The sequence below is a fragment of the Hemicordylus capensis genome, chromosome 17 (genome assembly GCF_027244095.1).
Source record: "Hemicordylus capensis ecotype Gifberg chromosome 17, rHemCap1.1.pri, whole genome shotgun sequence".
Classification (NCBI taxonomy): Eukaryota; Metazoa; Chordata; class Lepidosauria; order Squamata; family Cordylidae; genus Hemicordylus; species Hemicordylus capensis.
The window spans coordinates 9,355,296-9,378,064 of record NC_069673.1 but is presented as its reverse complement, the minus strand read 5'-3'; the positions used below and the strand labels follow the sequence as shown (position 1 = coordinate 9,378,064).

The 22,769-nt window shown below is 48.0% G+C and overlaps 2 protein-coding genes across 2 annotated transcripts in view; one reads left to right on the top strand and one right to left on the bottom strand.

Moving 5' to 3' along the window:
- SH2D3C (SH2 domain containing 3C) overlaps positions 1-10,532 on the bottom strand; it is a 56,468-nt gene extending 45,936 nt beyond the window's left edge. Inside the window, exon 1 of the mRNA XM_053282337.1 lies at positions 10,377-10,532. Within this exon, the coding sequence (XP_053138312.1) occupies positions 10,377-10,423 (47 nt within the window). The 5' untranslated portion in view covers positions 10,424-10,532. The remainder of the gene's footprint in view (positions 1-10,376) is intronic.
- Positions 1-22,769, top strand: part of CDK9 (cyclin dependent kinase 9) — an 84,377-nt gene that overhangs the window by 43,289 nt on the left and 18,319 nt on the right. The window lies entirely within an intron of this gene.

Genomic DNA, 22,769 nt, shown 5'->3' with positions numbered 1-22,769 from the left:
CGGCTCTCCACTGATGACATCTTGAAGCTCCCACCTTTCTTTCCATGGCCGACTTAACTCTGACTCCTCTCACTCTTCAATTTATGTCTTGTGTATTCTATAAAACAAGTCTCTCAGTGTATCCCTGCTGCGCATGTGTTATCTGAACCTGTGCATAGGAACATCGGAAGCTGCCACATACTGAGTCAGACCCTCGGTCCATCTAGCTCAGTATTGTCTACCCAGACTGGCAGCAGCTTCTCCAAGGCTGCAGGCAGGAGTCTCTCCCAGCCCTGTCTGGAGATGCCAGGGAGGGAACTTGGAACCTTCTGCATGCAAGCAGGCAGATGCTTTACCACTGAGCTATGGCCCATGACCATCCCCCAAGGGGAATATCTTACAGTGCTCAGGCATGTAGCCTCCCATTCAAATACAAATCAGGGCTGACCCAGCTTAGCAAAGGGGACAATTCATGCTTGCTACCACAAGCCACCTAATGGCGCAGCGGGGAAATGACTTGATTAGCAAGCCAGAGGTTGCTGGTTCGAATCCCTGCTGATATGTTCCCCAGACTATGGGAAACACCTCTATTGGGCAGCAGCAATATAGGAAAGATGCTGAAAGGCATCATCTCATACTGTGCAGGAGGAGGCAATGGTCAACCCCTCCTGTATTCTACCAAAGACAACCACCGGGCTCGGTGGCTGCCACGAGTCGACACCGCTTCGACAGCACACTTTGCTTTGCTTTACCACAAGACCAGCTCTCCTCCCTGAATGTGTGAGCAGGGCGAAGAAACAAAAGTTAGCAATCAAGACAGGAATCTCTCCTCTGACTTGGGTCTGACTTCATATGCAAAGGTTATTTTAGTCTGTTTTTCCTGTGGTTTGGTGGGGGAACACCAAACTGAGTCACAGCCCGTTCCCCCTCAGAAACACAAAGGTGTGAAAAGGCTGCTAGGAAAACTCAAGTGTTCGAGGCACCTTTCTCCCTCAGAACAGAAACAGAAAGGGTTGTGGCTGTCTTGAGGGAGGATTTTCCAGGCTGAGAAATCTCCCACTCTTTTTGGTTCAAGCCCTCCGTCGCCCCTGCTTAGCACTGAGTTCCATTAGCAATGCCCCACTGACTTACATGGAGGAATTCGGAGGTTGGCGTCCTTAGGGTTTTCCCCTTCAGATTTATTTAACACTGACGTAACAGTCACCTAATGGTGCAGCGGGGAAATGACTTAATCAACAAGCCGGAGGTTGCCAGTTCGAATCCCTGCTGGTATGTTTCCCAAACTATGGAAAACACCTATATTGGGCAGCAATCATATAGGAAGATGCTGAAAGGCATCATCTCACACTGAGCGGGAGGAGGCAATGGTCAACCCCTCCTGTATTCTACCAAAGACAACCACAGGGCTCTGTGGGCACCAGGAGTCGACTCCGATTTGACGGCACACTTTATCAGCAGGCCACCCGAGTCTGCTAATACCACCCCCCCACACACCTGCAGTCACTCTGAATATGCGTCCATAAGCCTCATCAACATTTCCAGCTCTTTCGGAAATAGATACAAAATTTAGTGCTTGGTTTTTCTTATATAAACCAAGAGAATTCAAAGAGGCTTTTGAAACACACAACCCAGCAGAGCAGCTGCAAAACCCAGGCGTAAAAATGCAACATCCAACCGATACGTCGAAAATAAATCTAAAAACGGATGACAAAAAAGATGGGAGAATACAGAAAGCTTCAACTCCAGTGTTCCAAGCAATTAAGAATGTGTAGAACTCAGTCAAATATGGGGACGTTGCTAGGTAATTGAAAGACCCACAGCCCCCTTTTGATCATTAAACTCAATCATATCCTCTCAAGAATAATTACATATGTTTTTTAAAGTCTCTAATATTATAATACAGTCTCAAATATTATATATATATGCAAACACACATATATAACTGCTTGGGCCTCACTGACAGACTCACTCCCTAACATGAGATTCCCATGCCAAATCATTGCTTGGGCCTCACTGACAAACTCACTCACTGACATGAGATTCCCAGACCAAATCACAACAGGCAGAAACGTGCTCTTTTCACAAGTGGGTTTCAGACCTCGCTCAGACTACCAGAGAAATGGAAAATCCCATGAAAATTGGTTACTGTGCTGCAAAATATGGAAAAACTCTCCCAAATGGAAAACAATTGGCCATTTTCTCGGGTACGTTTCGAGACAAAAATTCTGGACTTTCACTGAATTACGAGGCACTGGACCAGTGATATTTCCCAGTTCATTAAATCCATGTTGGATTTCCATGAAAATCACATAAGAACTCAAAAGACACGAGAGAACTTAAGTGCTGGAGATATAAATTCCTTTTTCTAAACGCACAAACTCTTCTGATTTAATTTTTGAGGGGGTAATCAATTAATTGTTGGCAAATTGTAATGTTTGCTCAGGTCAATGATGGAAATAAAGGTTCATCCACTCATTCACTCTTCTGGACATCAACTACCAACGAGTAAAGGGAGAGTGTGTGGGCATTTTGTAGCCCAGGAGGAATGCTTTTCCCATACTAAAAGAGCAAAGAGGCACCATTTCAAAGTGGCGATTCTCTTTATTTAGCAGGAGGAGAGCAACTGGCCCTGTCCATCCCCAGCACAGCATCCCTCCAGTGGCTGTTGCTGGTGTCTATCTTATGCTTCTTTTTTAGATTGCAAGCCCTTTGGGGACAGGCAGCCATCTTTATTTATGTATTTATATCTATGTAAACTGCTTGGGAAACTTTTGTTGAAACACAGTATATAAATATTTGTCCTATTCGTATTCGTAACCTGAAAGCCTGGTTTCCTAGTGTTATAATTCAGTAATCCTGTGCCACGGAAAATTGCAGCTGGTCTTGCCAACCGCGATTCAAGCATCACCTGGTGAGGCATTCTTGTTATTTGGGGGGGCACTTTAGTGATTTTTAGGAGGTTCAAATTGTTCTTTCCTCTTGGCGGCCCTTGCTGAATCTTGCTGACTCCTGGTGATTTATAGTGCATTTGAGTGTTGTTGTTGTTGGGGGGGGGGGGTTCCAAAATTTTTTGAGAGGTTCATTCTGCTCCTTCCTCCTGGCGACATTAAAGGATTGTTGGTGATTATTAGCGATTTCCTCCTTAATTGTGAGGTGGTTTAACAATTGCAGTTCCCCTAACCCTCTGTTTCCCATTCATTCCTCTGTCTCGCCAACCACGGAGATTTGTGAGAACGCAACCCTTGCGGTTGGATATTCCCCTTGGGGGATGGAGCCGCTCTGGGGAGAGCTTCTAAGGTTCCAAGTTCCCTCCCTGGATTCTCCAAGATAGGGGTGAGAGAGGTTCCTGCCCGTGACCTTGGAGAAGCCGCTGCCAGTCTGTGAAGACAATACTGAGCTAGATAGGCCAATGGTCTGACTCAGTATATGGCAGTTTCCAATGTTTCTTTGTCATGGAGGAGGGATCGGATTCGGGGCTCTGAGCCTTTTACTGGGGGCCCATGCCCCATGGATGATCCCTCGAATGACACCCCTTCTCAAGGATTTCTGTGCTTCCGGGACATGAATCCGCTGTGTGAGTTGGGGTCTGCTGAAGTGGTCAGATTGAGATCAAAAAGATCACTGACCACACGTGGGATGTTTGGTCAGCTGAACGGCCCAGACGGCTGGCGGAGCACAAATGCACCTGTGTGTTTAAATATTAAACGGTACACAATCAAGTTTCTTTAAAGAGCAATATTAGGGCGGGTTTTTTGGATGACTGCAGCAATAATTTCACTTAGCAGAGGACGTGTGCGATCCTCTCCATGTCTTAGAGCAGCTTGATTTGGGCTTTGGCCTTCTTAAAATATATATGTGCGTGTCTTTAAAACATAATCATCAAATGTTCAGATGATAGAATAGTCTGAAGGGAACTAATGGCGAGCCTAATTTAGCCACTGGCATCGTTTGGGTCACATGGGCTTCTGGGGGGGCGGGGTCTTGCCTGAGACACACACATCCCGCTCAGTAGTCAACCTCCAAAGGGGGTAGTGTGGTACAGTGGTTGCAGTTTGTTTGTTTGTTTCTGATTTCTGGTCATCTCATTTGCCCTTGAATCTGTTTTGGTTGGCCTTTTGGCTGTAATACACAGAAACATCTTTGTACCGAGTCAGACCATCGTCTAGCTCAGTGTTGTCTACACAGACTGGCAGCGGCTTCTCCAAGGTTACAGGCATGATTGTCTCTCGGCCTTTTCCCCTATAAACTGAAGCTGTGGAGTAATGTTGCCAGTCAGTGCAGACAATACTGTGCTAAATGGACCAAGGGTCTGACTCAGTCTGGCAGCTTCCATAGCTCAGTAAAGTGTGCCGTCGACAACCTGTGGTTGTCTTTGGTAGAATAGAGGAGGGGTTGACCATTGCCTCCTCCCGCATAGTATGAGATGATGCCTTTCAGCATCTTCCTACATTGCTGCTGCCTGATAGAGGTATTTCCCATAGTCTGGGAAACATACCAGCGGGGATTCGAACCGGCAACCTCTGGCTTGCTAGTCAAGTCAATTCCCTGCTGCGTAGAGTGCTATTTTGCATGCAGAAGGTTCCAGGTTCAATCCCGGGCAGCATCTCCCCGTAGGGCTGTGTCTGGAACCCTGAAGCGCTGCTGCCAGTCGGTGTAGATCATATTGAACTAGATGGACCAAGGGTCCGACTCAGCATGAAGCCGCTTCATTTGACACTCTCGTGGCATGAGAGAGATTCTCACAGAACACACTCAGATCAGGGACTCGGGCAGAGACGCAGACGGGCTGGGCCTCCGATGGCTCCCAGAGGGAGCGGCCCTCGCTGGCTTCAGAGGTGGCGATTTTCACACGCTTTGGAGTGCCCCAAAGCGGGACCCTCTTTTGGAGCCTCGGCCGGTGGCGTCTCCAGCTGTCGGCTCCGGCATCTGTTTCGCACGGCCTGCGAGCGCCTGGAAGGAGTGTGAGAAAAATTCCACCCAGGCAGGGAGGCTCTGGACAGGAAATCGGGAGCATGGGAGCAAGCGAGGAATGGAATTTCAGAGGGGCTTACGGAGCTCCCTGCAAAAGTCCGAGACGAGGCCTCTCGGCCTGTGAACTGCAACGGATCCACGTCGAAGTGCCAAAGAGCTCGCTTCGCCTCCCCCCTGCCCGCCCCGGACCTCGCCTCGGTTGCCTCAAGGGGAGAATGAAAATACTATAAATAACCTCGCCGGGGCCTAACTGCAAGCAGATGTCTGGGGCTGTGATTTCATCCCGAGACGAGGCAGGCGCGAGGCGGGGAGCCGGGTGCATGAACGGCTCGCCTCGTGGGATTCTTGGATGAGGCGCGCTGCCTTCGCGGAGCCGGTCAAAGTGCCTGGGAGAAGTTCCAGAGAGCAACCTTGGGGAGGGTCCGTCTCGCCCCGGCTTGGGAGCAGGGCATCTGGCCCTCTTGTGGAACCAGCTGGTGAAAGGGCATGTAAGAGAGCTGGTCTGGTGGTCGCAAGCATGACTTGTCCCCTTAGCTAAGCAGGGTCTGCCCTGGTTTGCATATGAAAGGGAGACTAGAAGTGTGAGCACTGGAAGAGATTCCCCTCAGGGGATGGAGCCGCTTTGGGAAGAGCAGAAGGTTCCAAGTTCCCTCCCTGGCAGCATCTCCAAGGTAGGGTTGAGAGAGATTCCCGCCTGCACACTTGGAGAAGCCGCTGCCAGTCTGTGAAGACAATACTGAGCTAGATAGACCAATGGTCTGACTCAGTAGAAGGCAGCTTCCTATGCTGAGCTGTTCTGGGCTCAAGGGCCGAATGGGGCCATAGCTCAATGGTAGAGTGCCTGCTTTGAGGGCTGAAGGTCCCACAGGTTCAATCCCCAGCAATGCCTCCACGTAGGGCTGGGAGAGACCCTTGCCTGAAACCTTGGAGAGCGGCTGCCAGTCAGTGCAGACAATCCTGAGCTAGATGGACCGAGGATCTGACTCAGTATAAGGCGGCTTCCTCTGTTCCTGTGATGGTGAATATTTATAGACTGCTTTTCAACCCAAGTTCCCAAAGTGGTGGACATAGATATAAATAAATAAATGAAATGGCTCCCTGTTGCCCAAGGGGCTCGCAATAGAAAAAGGCAACATAAGACAGACGCCAGCAACAGCCACTGGAGGGATGTGTGCTGGGGATGGATAGGGTCAGTTGCTCTCCTCCTGCGAAATAGAAGAATCACCACTTTTAAAAGGTGCCTCTTTGTTCAGTTGGCAGGAGCCACTGGGGATGAGGCCATAGCTCATTGGCAGAGCATCTGCTTTGCTTGCAGAAGGCCCCCGGTTCAGCTGAAGATAGGGGTGGATCGGAAAGCCATCAGAAACCTGGCGAGTTGATGCCGGTCAGTGTAAATGCCTCCTTGCAGCAAGTCCCAGATTCAATTCCAGGCATCACTAGATAAGACCGGGAAAGACTCCTGCCTGAAATCTTGGAGTGCTGCTGCCGGTCAGTGTAGGCGATACTGACTTCAGTGGGCCAGTGGTATTGGCCTGGTAGAGATACTGTCAGGGACTGAACCTAGGACCTTCTGCATGCTGCCAGGTGGGTGCTCTACCACTGAGGTACAGCCCCGCCCCCCAAAAAGATATGCCAAGTTGCCATTGGCCCACTGAATTCAGTATTGCCTACTCGGGCCGGCAGCAGCTCTCCAAGGTTATAGTCAGAAGTTTCCCCCCAGCCTTAACTGGAGAGGCCAGCAATGGAACCTGGGACTTTATACATACAAAGCATTTTCTTTCCCACTGAATTAGGGACCCCGCGGGGGGCTTTTGTGAGCATATTTGTGTGTGTGCAGACCCTGCTTGCCGATCTGGATTCCTTGCAGGAAGGATGGGATAAAACTGCAGGGTTTGGGGTTTTTTTAAAAAGTCTCCTTTTAAAGGGAAACCCGTTTTGACACCAGTTTTTCATCTGCCGCTCTGTAAAAGTGGCGAGGGTGTGTTTTTGCCAGTGCCTCTCTTCTGCCTGCCCTTAAATCACACACCAGCAGCCCGGAATAAAGGTGGTTTTTTCCGGCTTCACTTCTGAAACCGCCGGAAAGTTCTGCCTTTGATTTCAGAAGTAAACAGCCTTTCGTCCCACAGAGCTTTCAAACACGGTTTGCCAGCGGGGGCCTTCTCCCTCCGTCCTGCTTTTGACAGTCAACTCTCTGCCTCTCTTTCATCCAGCAGCACACAAGTCAGTCTCTCTCTTTCTGTGACTCACACATGTTGTGCCTTTTTTGAAAATCGAGCTCCCCGGACAGTCCCTGGCTCTTTTTTCAGCCGCCCAGCTTTGCCGTTGGTGGAAGGAAACCCCAAACGGTCTCGAGATAAAAGAGGGTCAGTTTGCCTCCCCAGAAAAAAACGGTTGCTAAGGCCTCAACCGTTCCAGTTCTTGCAAAGTTCTTCTTAAGAGACCCTAAACTGAGATAAGGGCAAAGCAGACGCATAGGGCAGAAGCAGAAAAAAGGAAGCGGGAAGAACAGGGACCAGAAAGGGAAAGAGGAAAAGAAAATGCGGCACCTCAAAGGCAAACATAAAACCTCTGATGTCACGTAAAGCGGCCTGTCTTACAATGCAGGGGCCCCGGGTGCGGGACTACAACTCCCATCATCCACTGCTGCTGTGGATGATGGGAGTTGTAGTCCAATTAACAGCTGGGGGGCCCAGATTGGGAACCTGCAATAATGAATTATATTCGTCCCAGGGATGTGCTGAGAAAGCTGTTCTCGTTATTTATTAACGCAGTGTTGGTTGGCTGGACGTATGTTCCTATCTCGATAGATTCTGAAGGCGAATTGCAGCAAATTAAAATAACAAACAAGCAAAAAGGATTAGACAGTTTTGAAAACAGCAACTGCAAGAAGCTAAAAATATAAAAATATAAAAATAAGAAGCTAAGAATAAAGGTGGAAGGGGTGGTTCTCTCCTTATTCTCACGAAAACTCTGCGAGGTAGGTTAGGATGGACTTAGGAAGCGGCTGTATACTGAGTCAGACCATTGTCCAGTGTGGCTCAGTACCGTCTGCTCTGACTGGCAGCAACTTTCCAAGGTTTTCCGGTCCAAGAAGGAACACAGGGACATAGGAAGCTGCCTTATACTGAGTCAGACTACTGGTTCACCTAGTTCAGTATTGCCTACACAGACTGGCAGCAGCTTCTCCAAGGCTGCAGGCAGGAGTCTCTCTCTAGAATAAAGAGATCTTGGAGATGCTGCCAGGGAAGGAACATGGAACCTTCTGCATGCAAGCCTGCAGGTGCTCTTTCCACTGAGCTATGTCCCCATCCCCTAAGGAGGAGATCTTCCAGCTCTCGCATGTAGTCCCCCATCCAAATGCAAACCAAGGTGGACCCTGCTTAGCAAGGAGAACCATCCATGCTGACTACCACAAGACCAGCTCTTCTCTCCTGCGATGCCACAGAGCTTAGGAGGGGGGTGGGGAAACACCTACCGAGAGCTTATTGCAAATTCCTACATGGCTCCAAGGTCCATAGAGAGGGCTAGGAATCTTGTTCAATTAGACAAGCCGGTGACTCAAGGCCATTCGATGGTGCCCCCTACAAAAGGACTAGTTGACTCATGCTTTGTTACGCAATCCGTGTTGGTGCGGAGCCAAATGTATCAACTCTCTCCCTTGGAAAACAATATTGGCTCTTGTCCAGCAGAAAATTACGGTAGTTGTGACTAAGTCCTATTGAAACCAACACAAGAAGTTGTTTGTGGCTAACCTGACTCCCATTGCTTCCCATGGGATGGCGTTAAGGCTAGCGTTATCGGGATAGGGTCCATTGGGTTGACACTGGGTTAGACAAACGAGCTACCGGTGTTGATTCCTCTGTTAATAGGAACATCGGAAGCTGCCATATACTGAGTCAGACCCTTGATCCATCTAGCTCAGTATTGTCTTCACAGACCGGCAGCGGCTTCTCCAAGGTTGGGGGCAGGAGTCTCTCTCAGCCCTGTCTTGGAGATGCTGCCGGGGAGGGAACTTGGGACCTTCTGCAGGCAAGCAGGCAGATGCTCTTCCCAGAGCAGCCCCATCCCCTAAGGGGAATATTTCAGTGCTCACATGTAGTCTCCCTTTCAAGTGCAAACCAGGGCAGACCCTGCTTAGCAAATGGGACAATTCATGCTCTTCAAAAGAAGAGTTCCTCCTCCTCTGGCTGCCTTAAACAACAAAACAAAACCTCTTAAGACACACCTGTTTTCTCAGACTTTTAGTTAAAAACATTTTTGAACTCATTTCCTAGTTCTTTAATTCTGTTTTTATTTTTGCTGTCTTTCCCCCAACAACAACAACATACACCACGTAGAGATGTATATCTCAAGCAGTGTAGAAACGTGATAAACAAATCTGCGGCATGCATGCTTGAGTGGGCTGAAGACGAGAGCTGGTCCTGTGGCGGCAATTGTTCCATTTGCTCAGCAGCATCTGCCCTGGCTTGAATTTGAATGGGAGACGATCTGTGGATACCATAAGATATTCCCATCAGGGGATGAAGCCGCTCTGGGAAGAGCAGAAGGTTCCAAGTTCCCTCCCTGGCAGCATCTCCAAGATAGGGCTGAGAGAGACTCCTGCCTGCAAGCTTGGAGAAGCCGCTGCCAGTCTGTGAAGACAATACTGAACTAGACGGACCAAGGGTCTGACTCAGTATACGGCAGCTTCCTGTGTTAATGTAAACCACCCTGAGCCTTCTGGAAGGGCAGTATAAAAATTCAAATAAATAAATAAGTTCCCTGCAAACCAGGAGTGTGATAAGTTTCTATGAAGACACAAATAACCTCCTTTTAAACTGGATTTAATCAGCTTGTTGCTTGGTTAGCATCGGGCTCGTGTCTACCCCATCCTATGTATGGAGAGGAAAGCTGGTTTTGTGGTAGCAAGCATGACTTGTCCCCCTAGCTAAGCAGGGTCCACCCTGGTTGCGTTTGAATGGGAGACCATATGTGAGCTCTGTAAGCTATTCCCCTCAGCGGATGGAGCCGCTCTGGGGAAAGCAGAAGGCTCCAAGTTCCCTCCCTGGCAGCATCTCCAAGAGAGGGCTGAGAGAGACTCCTGCCTCCAACCCTGGAGAAGCCGCTGCCAGTCTGGGTAGACAATACAGAGTTAGATAGGCCAATAGTCTGACTCAGTATACGGCAGCTTCCTATGTTCTCTCACCCAGGACTCTCTATTTCCTTCTATTTTCCTTCAAGAGCACCTTCAGCGACAGCTACCAAGATTTTAGAAACGCCAGCCTCGGATAAACCCAATTCTTGCCAAGCAACATTTCCACCATCCCGTCGTTTCCCAGGGATCTCGCTGCTCCTTGATGATTCTACCACCAAAGAGGAGGCATTCACAACTCCCTGGTTGTCACAGGACAGAAACCAATTGTTTCAGGGGTTTCTGCCCCTCTTACCTGGTGTGGTCCAGGGTGTGGTACCTCCTGCCCACCTCAGTCGTCATCTCTCCTGGCTGGTGGCACCTTGAGCGGAAAAAAATGTCCTCTCTCCCTCACCGCGGTTATTTGACGCTAAGGACACGGGTCTCCCAGCTGCTCTGATCTCTCCCCGTGCCTGCGTTCAAACTTGTGGAAGTTGCAGCCGGACATCGGAGTCCCTCCCTCTCCATCTCTGTCTCTCCTCCCTCCCTCCCTTCCCTGGAATGTGGAGCCAGACCGAGCACTGGGAGAAATTCCTCTCTGTTAACATGCTCCTGGCATCTGTAGCCCACACGGAGGCTTCCATAACATGAACCGTCTGAGAAAATAAACTTCCGATCCCGGCCGTGTGTGTGTGTTTTGGGGAACAAATGTACATTCTCCACCTGAGAAGCCGGCAAGAATTGGAATGGCGGCCCAGTTCCAACCATCATTTGGATCTAGATTTAATGTGGGTTACCAACATTGGCGTGATTGTGTGAATCGCGCCAAGATGGAGATCTCAGGTTAATCTCAGGGAATGCCTTCTTCTTCGTGAAATCTGCCGCCTATTAAAATCATCAGGGAAAGTCTGCTTGTGGTTACCTCTGGCTTGGTGTCCCCAAACTGCGCCTTCTCTAGGGTTGCCCCAGGAGTCGGGACTCTGGAACACACTCCCACGTGAAATCAGAACCTCCCCACCTCTGATTTTAAGTGACTCTTAAATTTTAAGCGACTCTTTTTAAAGCGACTCTTCTTAAGATTTTAAAGCATTTTAAGTGACTTTTTAAAGATTTTAACCGACTCTTGAAAACACACTTGCTTTTTTCAGGTGTTTCATTTATAATGTTTTAAAGCTTTATTGATGGTTATTTTAGCTTGTTTTGTATGATGTAAGGTTTTAATTTAATTGGCAACCCTATGTCAAAACTCTATCCTGGAACCCAGTTATAGCAAAACACAGTGCTGTTTCTCTATAAAATAAATAGAAGCTTGTGAAATTGGTAGTTAAAGAGTCTCCCTTGATCCCCAGACAGAGAGGAACTTACTGAGGGGCAATTCACCACTGAGTGAGGGGCAATTCACCAGGCAGAAGTGGAAGCAATTTATGCCAGAAATCTGAAGGAGGATGCTTCTAACTAAACTTGCCAGGGATGCTGCTGAACAGGACTTACTTCTGAGTAGACATTATGAAAGGAGTTTGACCATAGGGCTGGGCCTTGCCTGACTGAGGAGCAATTCATTATTGACTGAGGGGCAATTCACCATGCAGAACAGACAACAGTTTATGGCGGAAATCTGAAGGAGGTTGCTTCTAACCACAGTTGCCAGGGACGTTGCTGAACAGGACTTACTTCTGAGTAGACATTATAGAAGGATTTTGGCCATGGGGGCTGTGCCTTGCCAGGCAATACAGCACTATATCATATTTTAATTTCACTTCTAGCTGTTTGCGGGAAAGCGATACCTGATGCTAAAGAAAATTGGGGGAAATTGCCATCTTTCAAAGGGAGTCCCTCAGGACCACAGACAGCATCTTACCTCTCATTGAATATTTCCTGTGAGGTTTTCTTCTCCTTCTTCTCCACCTCGGCTTCTTCCTCTCCGGACCGCCCAGGTCCTTTGGGGGTGCCGTCTGGATCACCAATACCTTCCTGGGCAATGTTTCCAGATTCCTGAGTAGAAGCCAACTTGCTCCTCTGGGGTTTATCTTTGGCTTGCTTCCTTGACTGCCTATGGTTGGCCCTGGGCATGGTCCCGGTGTGGCTGTACATGTCACATGACCGGGCATAATTGGAGGGGCTTTGGGGCAGAGCGTCCAAGTCGTCTTGCGTGCCGTGTGAAGGCTGCTTTCCAGATTTCCGAAGAGAGCTTTGCTTATTCCTCTCGGATGCCTTGCTGGATTCCTCAGGCGATGGCGGTCCGGGGTCAAGTAACCTCTCCGAGGCGTTGTTCACGACGCTGCCGTTGGCTCTCACCGGGGACGACTCTGTCTCCTCCTGCTCTGGTTCCTCCTTTGCCACAGGAGTCTCTTTCCTCACGGTGGGTCCCTCAGCCCTTGACGGAGGCTCCTGAGCTACCAGGGAGACGTCTTCCCCAATCCGTCCATTGGGGGCTGCTTTCCGTTTGGCTTCTTTCCCTGACTGCTTCTTGCTGGCCCTGGGCATCGTCCCCATGTGGCTGTACATGTCACACGACCGGGCATACGGAGACGGGCTTTTGGGTACCGTGTGCAAGTCATCCTGGGTGTGCTCGAAAGTGGGCTCCAGGAAACTGTTGGCGGGCAGGAGCCCGCCTCCATGGGTCTTCAGCGTGCTGGGGGCCACAGATACCCGGCGGAAGCTGAAAGCTCGCGGGATGCTACTGAGGCTCCCGAAACGTTTAAAGCTAAAGAACTCTAGAAAAGGAACAGGAGGAGGCAGTTACTTTCAGAGGCGACACCGTTCAAATCCCCCTTCAGCCATGCAACGCGCTGGGTGACTCTGGGCCAGTCACGTCTCTCTCAGCCTGACCTACCTCACAGGGTTGTTGTGAGGAGAAACATAACCATGGACACTGCTCTGGGCTCCTTGGAGGAAGAGCGGGGTATAAATGTGGACATAAAATAAAATAAATCTATTTATTTGATTTTTCAAATTTGTATAATGCCCCGATCTTCCATCTCTGGGCAGTTCACCACAACAATCAAACCGATTAAAAATGAAAACCTGAAAACAATCTAAAAGTACGTCCCAAAGGGATTCTGTGCTTGTTTGTTAGTTTGAAACATTTTTCTCCTTCCACTCCTGCACAATGTTGCATGGGTGACTCACCACAAATAAGTCACAGCTAAATAACTTTTTTTAAAAAATTAACTAACGGGCAGCAAGGTAGCATAATGCATAGGGCTAAAAACTGAAATTCCAATTGTAGATCATACTTAAAAAAAAATACAATTAAAAACATAAAATGAAAAGAATAAAGTGGCAACAAGGCAGTCGAACCCACAGGGCTCCAAACGGAAATCCCAATAATAAAGCATACATTTTAACAAATATATAATTAAAAACATAGATTTAGGTTTATTATAACGGTTATATTGACCAGGCTCAAACTATCATACTTTGGACACGTTATGCGAAGACCCAGCTCCTTTGAGAAGTCCATAATGCTGGGGAAAGTGGAAGGAAAGAGAAGAAGAGGACAGCCAGCAGCAAGTTGGATGGACTCGATCACAACTGCACCACTGAGAGACCTTAAAGGCCAAGTTGAAGACCGATCATCCGGGAGAGAATCTATATGTGTGGTCGCTCAGAGTCGACACCAACTTGATGGCACTTAATCAATCAATAACGGTCACCGACCAGCACAAAAATAAATAATACAAAACAAGGGGGGAAAGTACCTAATAACAATTAAAATCATGAAATAATTTTTTAAAAAACCAAGCAGAAAGACAGTAGAACACAGAGGGCTTAAAACTGGCTGAAAATGGGGGTGGTGGGGGGACTCCTGAGGAGTTCTGTAGAGTAGCTTAGTCTGGATGTTAGCGCCGGTTGTTTGACGAATTGGCAGGGACCTGGTGGAAGGAAGTTACATGGTGTGCAAAGGGTCATCTGAACGATCCCATAAGAATAAGACCGTGGGAAGCTGCTGTCCACGGAGCCAAGTCACTAGTCTATCTAGCTCAGTATTGTCTGCACTGACTGGCAGCAGCTCTTGGAGGTTTCAGGCAGGGGTTTTCCCCAGCCCTATGTGGAGACGCTGCCAGGGATTGAAACTGAGACCTTCTATATGCAGTGTGGAAGCTGTGATCTATGGCCCTGTCCTCAGTGGCAGGATGCCTCTGAGTCCCAGTTGCAGATCAGCCCCATCTCTTACAAGGGAACATCTTCCAGTGCTCACCCATGTAGTTGCCCATGCAAATGCAAACCAGGGCAGGCCCTGCTTAGCAAAGGGGGCGATTCATGCTTGCGACTGCTCGACTGCTTTGGAGATGCTGCCAGGGATTGAACCTGGAACCTTCTCTGTGAAAACACTGTGCGATGGCCACATCCCCAGTGGTCACCTTAGAGTAAACCACTGTCTGAACAGACCCTCAGTTGGAAGGCACGAGCCACAAGTCCAAACAGGGCGCCTTCCAGATCACACACGACAACAGTGTCACTACATGTCCGTTAAGTGTGCTTCCGTACGGCCTGTGTTTGGACATCACAGTCTCTGCGCTGTGTCCGCAAGGTGCCATTCACATTTCCGGAGCCGCCTTTCGGATTTTAGCCTTCCGTTTGGGTCCTCCAACGCTGCATGTCCGTCGCAAATAAACAGCTGCGATTTCCGGTGGCAGGAGGTTGCGCAAGCTATTTGCGTTGTCAAGACAATCTGGCCAAGCCGAAGCATTTCACTGCTGCACAGCGCGTGATCCCTCCTACGACGGGGAAATACGGCTATTTATTTGCGGCAGACGAGAATTCCGGGGTGGGAACTTGTTGTGCCAGGAGAAAGAACACGGCGTCAAGAATCTCGCTGTGAAAACGCTGGGAAGTGGGAAGGAATCTGCAATCCCGCAGGCTGCAGGGATCCACACAGGCGCGCACCTGCTGTTGCCACTTGCCCCCCCCCCCGGTGACACACAAACAGCTGCACAGGGAAAGAATGCCCAGCTGCTAACAAAAATGGAGGCCAGCTCACACACATCTATGTTCAGATACTACTACTACTACTACTATTTATATATTGCTCTCCCACAAAGTTTCCAAGGCGGTTTACCTAGAAAAATAAAGGATACATAAAATAAGACGGCTCCCCGTCCCCAAAGGACTCACAATCTAAATAAGAAATATCAGGTACACGCCAGCAACAGCCACTGGAGGGATGCTGTGCTGGGGTTGGAGAGGGCCGGATGCTCTCCCCCTGATAAATACAAGAGAATCACCACTTCGCAAGGTGCCAATTTGTTATGGGGCGGCTAACGAATAAAGTTTATTATTATCATTTCTTGTTTGCGCAAACAGGTGTTATTGACTGGTTTGTTTTATCCAGACATCGAGTCCTTCCCAAGGACTTGGGGTGCCAGAATTTTGTTATCAATATTGTTGTTGTTATAGGTATTGCCGCAAAATGTAGGCTGTTCCCAGTAAAGCTGCTTTTTGTAATTGGCTGGTGGTGATTTCTGTGGCCCCTATGGTGTTGAGGTGCTCTTCAAGGTCTTTTGGAATTGCACCTAGGGTGCCAATTACCACTGGGATTATTTTGGTCTTCTTCTGCCACAGCCTTTCAATTTCAGTTTGTAAATCTTTGTATTTTGTAATTTTTTCTATTTCTTTTTCTTCTATTCTGCTGTCACCTGGTATTGCTATGTCAATTATTTTGACTTGTTTTTCTTTCTTCTTGATTACAGTTATATCTGATGTATTGTGTGGCAGATGTTTGTCTGTTTGTAGTCGGAAGTCCCATAATATTTTTGCACCTTCATTTTCTACAACTTTTTCAATTTTATGGTCCCACCAATTTTTGGCTACAGGTAGCTTGTAATTTTTGCAGATGTTCCAGTGTATCATCCCTGCTACCTTGCCATGCCTTTGTTTGTAGTCAGTCTGTGTGATCTTGTATTATTCAATTAATTGATTGATTGATTGATTTCAATTTTCTTAATAATTAATTAATTGCTTACTTTTATTAATTGTTGTTGTTGTTGATGATTATTATTATTTATATTGGAGAGCTGCTGCCAGTCTGTGTTGATAAGTCAGAGTTAGATGGGCCACGGGTCAGACTCAGTAAAAGGCAGCTTCCTATATTTTAGGGCACGAGGCTTTGGCTCAGTGGAACAGCGTCTGCTTTGTGTGCAGAAGGCCCCAGGTTCCATCCCTGGCAGCATCTCCAGGGCTTAGGTGAAACTCCTGCCCCAAATAGGGATGTGCATGAACATCCCTACCCATGCTCGCCAGCAGGGCCTCCGAAAATCGGTTTGGACCCCAGTGAAGAAATTTTTCCAGGCCCCCGCTGCCATGGCCCACCCCCCTGCCGCTGCCACAAGGCCAAACCACGGCTCTACAATTCTAGCTGCCATGTGCGCTCAGTTAGCAGGGGACAAAGGGATGCATTTATTCCGCTAGCACAGAGTGCAGACTATCTCTCCAAGTTTGCAACTTCTTCAAATAAACCTCTACTTGCTTTAGACCTTAAACAATCATCTCCAGATCTCCTCTATGAGCTCTGTTCTTGCAATACTGGGTTTCTCTGCTGGACTCAAATTCTCCCCTACAGTCGGGAGCGCCTGCGAGTGGAACAAGCAATCCCAGGGGCGTAACTATAATAGGGCAAGGGGAGACAGTTGTCTGGGGGCCCACTGCCTCCCCCCCCGAGGCAAGTCACATGACTGACTCTCCCAGCTGCGCACCCGCCCGGGCTTCCTTCGGTTGTATTCATCCTTCAAAATTGATGTGGGTGTTAAGACCTGGAGCTACCAGCACAGCATGTCTTTCTCTAGTACCATTAAAGGACTTGCATCGTCCACAATTTACAAAACCTTTTTAAAAATAATTTAGGATGATGTTCTATTGTGGCACAGAGGTATATATGTATATGTATAACATATATTATAAATTTTATTATGCTTTTTGTTACCACTCTTCAGCCTCATTTAAGATTTCTTTACTTCATGAGCTGAGCTTCAGTGGGGGGGCATTTTAAAATCTTGTCTCTGGGCCCACTCCCACCTTGCTATGCCCCTGGATGGGTGGGGGGGTCAGCCAAGCACCCTGCTCCCACTCCCCCCACTGCTGCCACCACAGGGGGGTGCTCATCTCACCCCCCACCCACTGACCGTGCACATGGTGGCTAGAATTATTTTAAAGACAATGAAAATACTTATCTTTATAATTATCTTTATTACCCCGGGCCCCCATCCAGACCACCAGGCCCCGGTAATTTGTATCGGCTTTGCGTGGTGACATTCACCGGGGCTGCAAGAAGGTACGCTGCAGCCCCGCACCAACGCTTTTGGGGAGAGTGCCGGCGGGGAGAAAGCAGCAGGGCAGGTAAGGACATCCTCCCTGCCCACCAGGGAGGAACACCCCCCCACCCCGCGGCGCTGGACTTTCGAACCAATTCAGCACTCCCTGTAGGGACAGGGAGCCACTTTATTTGTTTATTTATATCTCTGTAAACCGCTTTGGGGACTTTGGTTGAAAAGCGGTATATAAATATTTTGATCCGATTTGGCATATAAATATTTTGAACCGATTCGGACTTTTGAACCGATTCGGCGCTTCAGAAAAGGGGCGCCGAACCGGTCCGTGCACATCCCTAGCCCAGAACCTCGGAGAGCTGCTGCCAGTCAGTGTAAACCATGCTGAGCCAGATGGACCAATGGTCTGAATGCAGACCATTGCAGCAGCTTCCTATGCTCCCATCTGTGTTTCTGTCCTACCTAACCGCCGTTTTCCAGCCTCCCTTTGCTGGTTCAACAGCTCCATCTTTGAGCTCTTGTCTCCAGCTTCAACCTTGCTGGCGGCAGACCCTCAAGTAGCGTGCATGGGAACGGCCTTGCATGGCAGCGTCTTGAGTTTGGTGCGAGCAAACATACGATCTCCCTGCTTCCTGAACCAAGTCACGTCCCTCCACCTGACCTGGCTCTGTTTCTCTCTTCAGCTCACAGCTGACACCTGCAGTACTAGTCTCAACCGGAGTGATATTTACAGTCCCTGCAAAACAGGATGGGCTTGTCTCTTGTAGTCCTTCCCCTCCCAGCTGGCGATGTTTCAGCATCCCCTTTCGTGGCTAGATTATGCTCATCCACCAAAAGCAGCATTCTGCTAGATGGACAGAGGAGAGGAGAGGGGAGAGAGACTCGAGCATAATTGAGGACGAAAGATCTCCTTGTAGTGTGGGGGAGCCTTTTTGCTCTCTTTCCTCAATTGCTTGCACCTCAGTCTCTATCCAAGTCAACCCACTTGTGGAATTGACTGGACCAGTGAAATTGACTAGACCAGTGAAATTGACTAGACCCCTTTTCAGGCAGTTTCTGGCGTGGTGGTTGACAAGAAAATTTGATGATTGTTTTATTCGTTTGTTGTTTTTAGTAGGAGGACAAATACAACAAATATTTATATATACCGCTTTTCAACCAAAGTCCCCAAAGTGGTTTACAAAGAGATAAATAAATAAATACAGTGGCTCCCTGTCCCCACAGGGCTCGCCATCTAAAAAAGAAACATAAGATAGATCCCAGCAACAGCCACTGGAGGGATGCTGTGCTGGGGATGGATAGGGCCAGTTGCTCTCCCCCTGCTCAAGAAAGAGAATCACCACTTTTAAAAGGTGCCTCAATGCTCAGTTAGCGCAGGGGTTGTTTTCAGTTGTTTGCTGCTTTGGGGTCCCAGGACAAGGGGAGGCAGATAATAAATAGTGAGCAAATAAATGTCCTAAGGGAAATTGCATGTCTTTTCTCTTTGAAGGACTACATGAAAAGAGAGAACCACCCATGCCAGCCTATCCCTATCCTTTGAACAGAAGTCTGATTTGCAAAAATCCACCAGGGGTTGTCAAACTTGGATGCAGTTTTCCCTCTAACAGGGATTCTCAGATGCTGTTGATTACAACTCCCAGCTGCTATGACTTTTGCTTTGGGATTATGGGAGTTGTAGTCAACAACATCTGGGAATCCCTGTTAGAGGGAACAGTGCTTGGATGCCAGATGTTATTGGACTAAAGGTAAAGTGTGCCATCGACTCGCCGCCGCACAGTATGAGAGGATGCGTTTCAGCATCTTCCTATATAAAATCATGCATGGTGTGGAGAAAGTTAATAGAGAGGATTTTTCTCCTCCCTCTCACATACCACTAGAACGAGGGGTCATCCCACGAAACTGGTAGCCAAGAAATTTAGGGCCGACAAAAGGAAGCACTTTTTCACGCAACCTATTACCAACCTATGGAATTCTCTGCCACAAGATGTGGTGACAGCAAACAGCCTGGATGGCTTTAAGAGGGGTTTAGATTAAGTCATGGAGAACAGGTCTATCAATGGCTACTAGTTGGAGGGCTATAGACCACCTCCAGCCTCAGTGGCAAGATGCCTCTAAATACCAGTTGCAGGGGAACAGCAGCAGGAGAGAGGGCATGCCTTCAGCTCTTGCCTGTGGGCTTCCCAGAGGCATCTGGTGGGCCAGTGTGTGAAACAGGATGCCGGACTAGATGGGCCTTCTTGGGCCTGATCCCGCAGGGCTGTCCTTATGTTCTTATGAACCTGAGACCTTCTGCATGCATAGGAACATAGGCAGCTAACTTCTACTGAGTCAGACCACTGGTCCATCTAGCTCAGTCTTGTCTACCCAGACTGGCAGCAGCTTCAGGCAGGAGTCGCTCTCAACCCGATCTTGGAGATGCTGCCAGGGAGGCAACTTGGAACCTGCTGCTCTTCCACTGAGCGGTGGTCCTATCCATCTCCCAGTGCTCACATGTACTCTCCCACCCAAATGCAAACCAAGGTGGACCCTGCTTAGCAAGGGGGACCATTCATTCAGCTCTTCTCCCTTCGCCTGCCAATGGCTGCAGATGCACTCGCCGTTAAAGTTTCAGCTACAGGGCCAAGTTCAAAAGCTGGCAACCTTCTCTCGGAATCATGAGTACCAGATTCAATTTTTCCAATTCCCAATAAATGTCACACTGATCAAACATTTTCCGACGACATTGACTACTGGTTGCTTAGAAGCCTATGAATGATGCAGTTGATTCGAGTTTATAATTCACACTTACCCAGTACTTAGGTATTACCCCTTTCTCCAAAACATAATAATTGAAAATAATCCTGCTACTTGATCCACTCTGCCCACCAAACGTCTGCCGAAGCAGAAGTAGCAATAGCTAACCAAGCAATACGATGGTTTCTTGAAGTGCTTCATCCCCATCACCTCAATAGGCTCAGGAGTAGGGTTGCCACCTTTCCCCCCTTTTAGGACTCCTGTGCTTCCAACAGCTGCAGGCCAGGCCGAAATGCCACCAGTGCAGCGACCTTGGCATGGTAACAGGGGAACGCCTTCCCTGTGGCTTTCTGCTTGTCACGTCCTTTACGAGAGCGCAGGAGTCCTGCCAAGAAAAAAAGGTGGTAACCCTAGCAAGGGAAGTTACACCACTGCTCTCCTTACGGGGTCCAGGTTTCCTGTGGGCTGTCCAAGCAAGCAACAGAGAGAGATTCTCCATGGCACTACTTACTTTTAAAGCCGCCTCCTTTCTTCTGGCTTTCAGCCATCTTTCAGGCTCGGCCAGGCGAAGTGTGCAAAAGTTGTCAGCTTTCAAGCCGTCCTCCGGGCTTTGAGCCTCCCTTCCTTTCCCACCCCCTCCCCCATCTCTCTCGTTTCTGTTTTGCTCACATTTCCTCTGTCATTTCACAACACACAGCTGCGCCCACAAGGCGTCTTTAGCATCCTTTTACTCTGTCTTTTTTGTTTTTTTTAAACTTGTGGATGCTAGCAGATTTGGTTACTCTGCAGCACAAAGAGAAAGGGCTAAGCCGCTAGTCCTCATGCAAAATGACACCAACCCGCCAGGACAGGGATGGCACACTTTACCTTTAGTACTGTACACGCAGGAGAAAGACTCCTGCCTGCAGCCTTGCCCTCCGGCTAGTAGCCATTGATAGACCTCTCCTCCCATGAAGTTATCCAAGCCCCTCTTCAAGCCATCCAGGTAGTTGGCTGTCACCACATCTCCTGGCAGAGAATTCCACAAGTTGATTGTGCGTTGTGTGAAAAAAGTACTTCCGTTTGTTGGGCCTAGATTTGCTGGCAATCAATTTCATGGGATGACCCCTGGTTCTAGTGTTATGCGAGAGGGAGGAGAATTTCTCTCTGTAGAATTTGATCTATATTGGATCAACCCGAATCGAAGATGATTCGGAATATATGATGACCCCTTTAAAAGTAGAAGTTAAATACAAGCTATACCTGCATTTCCTCTAAAGGAATAGATTCCAGATTTGAGATGATCTCCTGATTTCTAATATCAAAAAACTGGGAAGGGGGAAGCCATGACAAGGTAGCAGGGATGATACACTGGAACATCTGCAAAATAATACAAGCTACCTGTAGCCAAAAATTGGTGGGACCATAAAATTGAATAAGTTGAAGAAAATGAAGATGTAAAAATATTATGGGACTTCCGACTACAAACAGACAAACATCTGCCACACAATACACCAGATATAACTGTAGTCTAGAAGAAAGAAAAACAAGTCAAAATAATTAACATAGCAATACCAGGCGATAGCAGAATAGAAGAAAAAGAAATAGAAAAAATCACCAAATACAAAGATCTACAAATTGAAATTGAAAGGCTGTGGCAGAAAAAGACCAAATTCATCCCAGTGGTCATTGGCGCCCTGGGTGCAGTTCCAAAACAACTTGAAGAGCACCTCAACACCATAGGGGCCACAGAAATCACCACCAGCCAATTACAAAAAGCAGCTTTATTGGGAACAGCCTATATTCTGCGACGATATCTATAACAACAGCAACAACATTGACAATAAAATTCTGGCATCCCAGGTCCTTGGGAATGACTCGATGTCTGGATAAAACAAACCAGTCAATAACACCTCTCTGACTGTGTAAACAAGAAAGTTCTTGTTTCTGCTTCTTTACAAAGGCGGCACTTGCTGTTTGTTGTGGATTTTTCTACTTTTGCTCTTATTGCATTTGTTCTTAGTGTCTGTTCTTGTGCAGCCAGTATTAAACCCTCTGTTTCTTTCTTCAAGTTGCCATTCTTAAGCCACTGCCAGGTCTTGGTGATGTCTGATTTTCCACTTATATTGTGCAAATATTGACCATGTAGGGGCTTATTTCTCCATTTTTCTGCTCAGTTCTTGACTTGTTCTTTCTTGTAGGCCTGCTTTGTTTCATTGGTGTTGAATAGTTTCGCATTATTGACCATTTGAAGTGCATCTTCTTCACTGTCCTTGATATATTCTTCAAGGCCTCTTTTCTCCTCCTCTACTGTTTGATGGACTTGCAGCATTCCTCTTCCACCTGAGCTGCGAGGGAGGTAGAGCCTATCTACATCACTGCGGGGGTGCAGAGCATGATTGATGGTCATGATTTTCCTGGTCTTACGATCTAGCATCTCTAGCTCTGCCTGGGTCCAGTATATTATTCCTGCAGTGTATCTGATAACAGGTATAGCCCAGGTGTTTATGGCTTGTATGGTGTTCCCACCATTGAGTTTGGACTTGAGGATTTTTCTAACTCTCCTGATGTATTCACTTCCAATTTTTCTTTTAACTTCAGTGTGTGCAATGTTATCAGCCTGGAGAATGCCCAAGTATTTGTAACGTTCTTTCTCTTCCAGGTTCTTGACCTTACTTCCATTGGGCAGTTCTATTCCTTCTGTTTTTGTTATTTTCCCTCTGTTCATTATT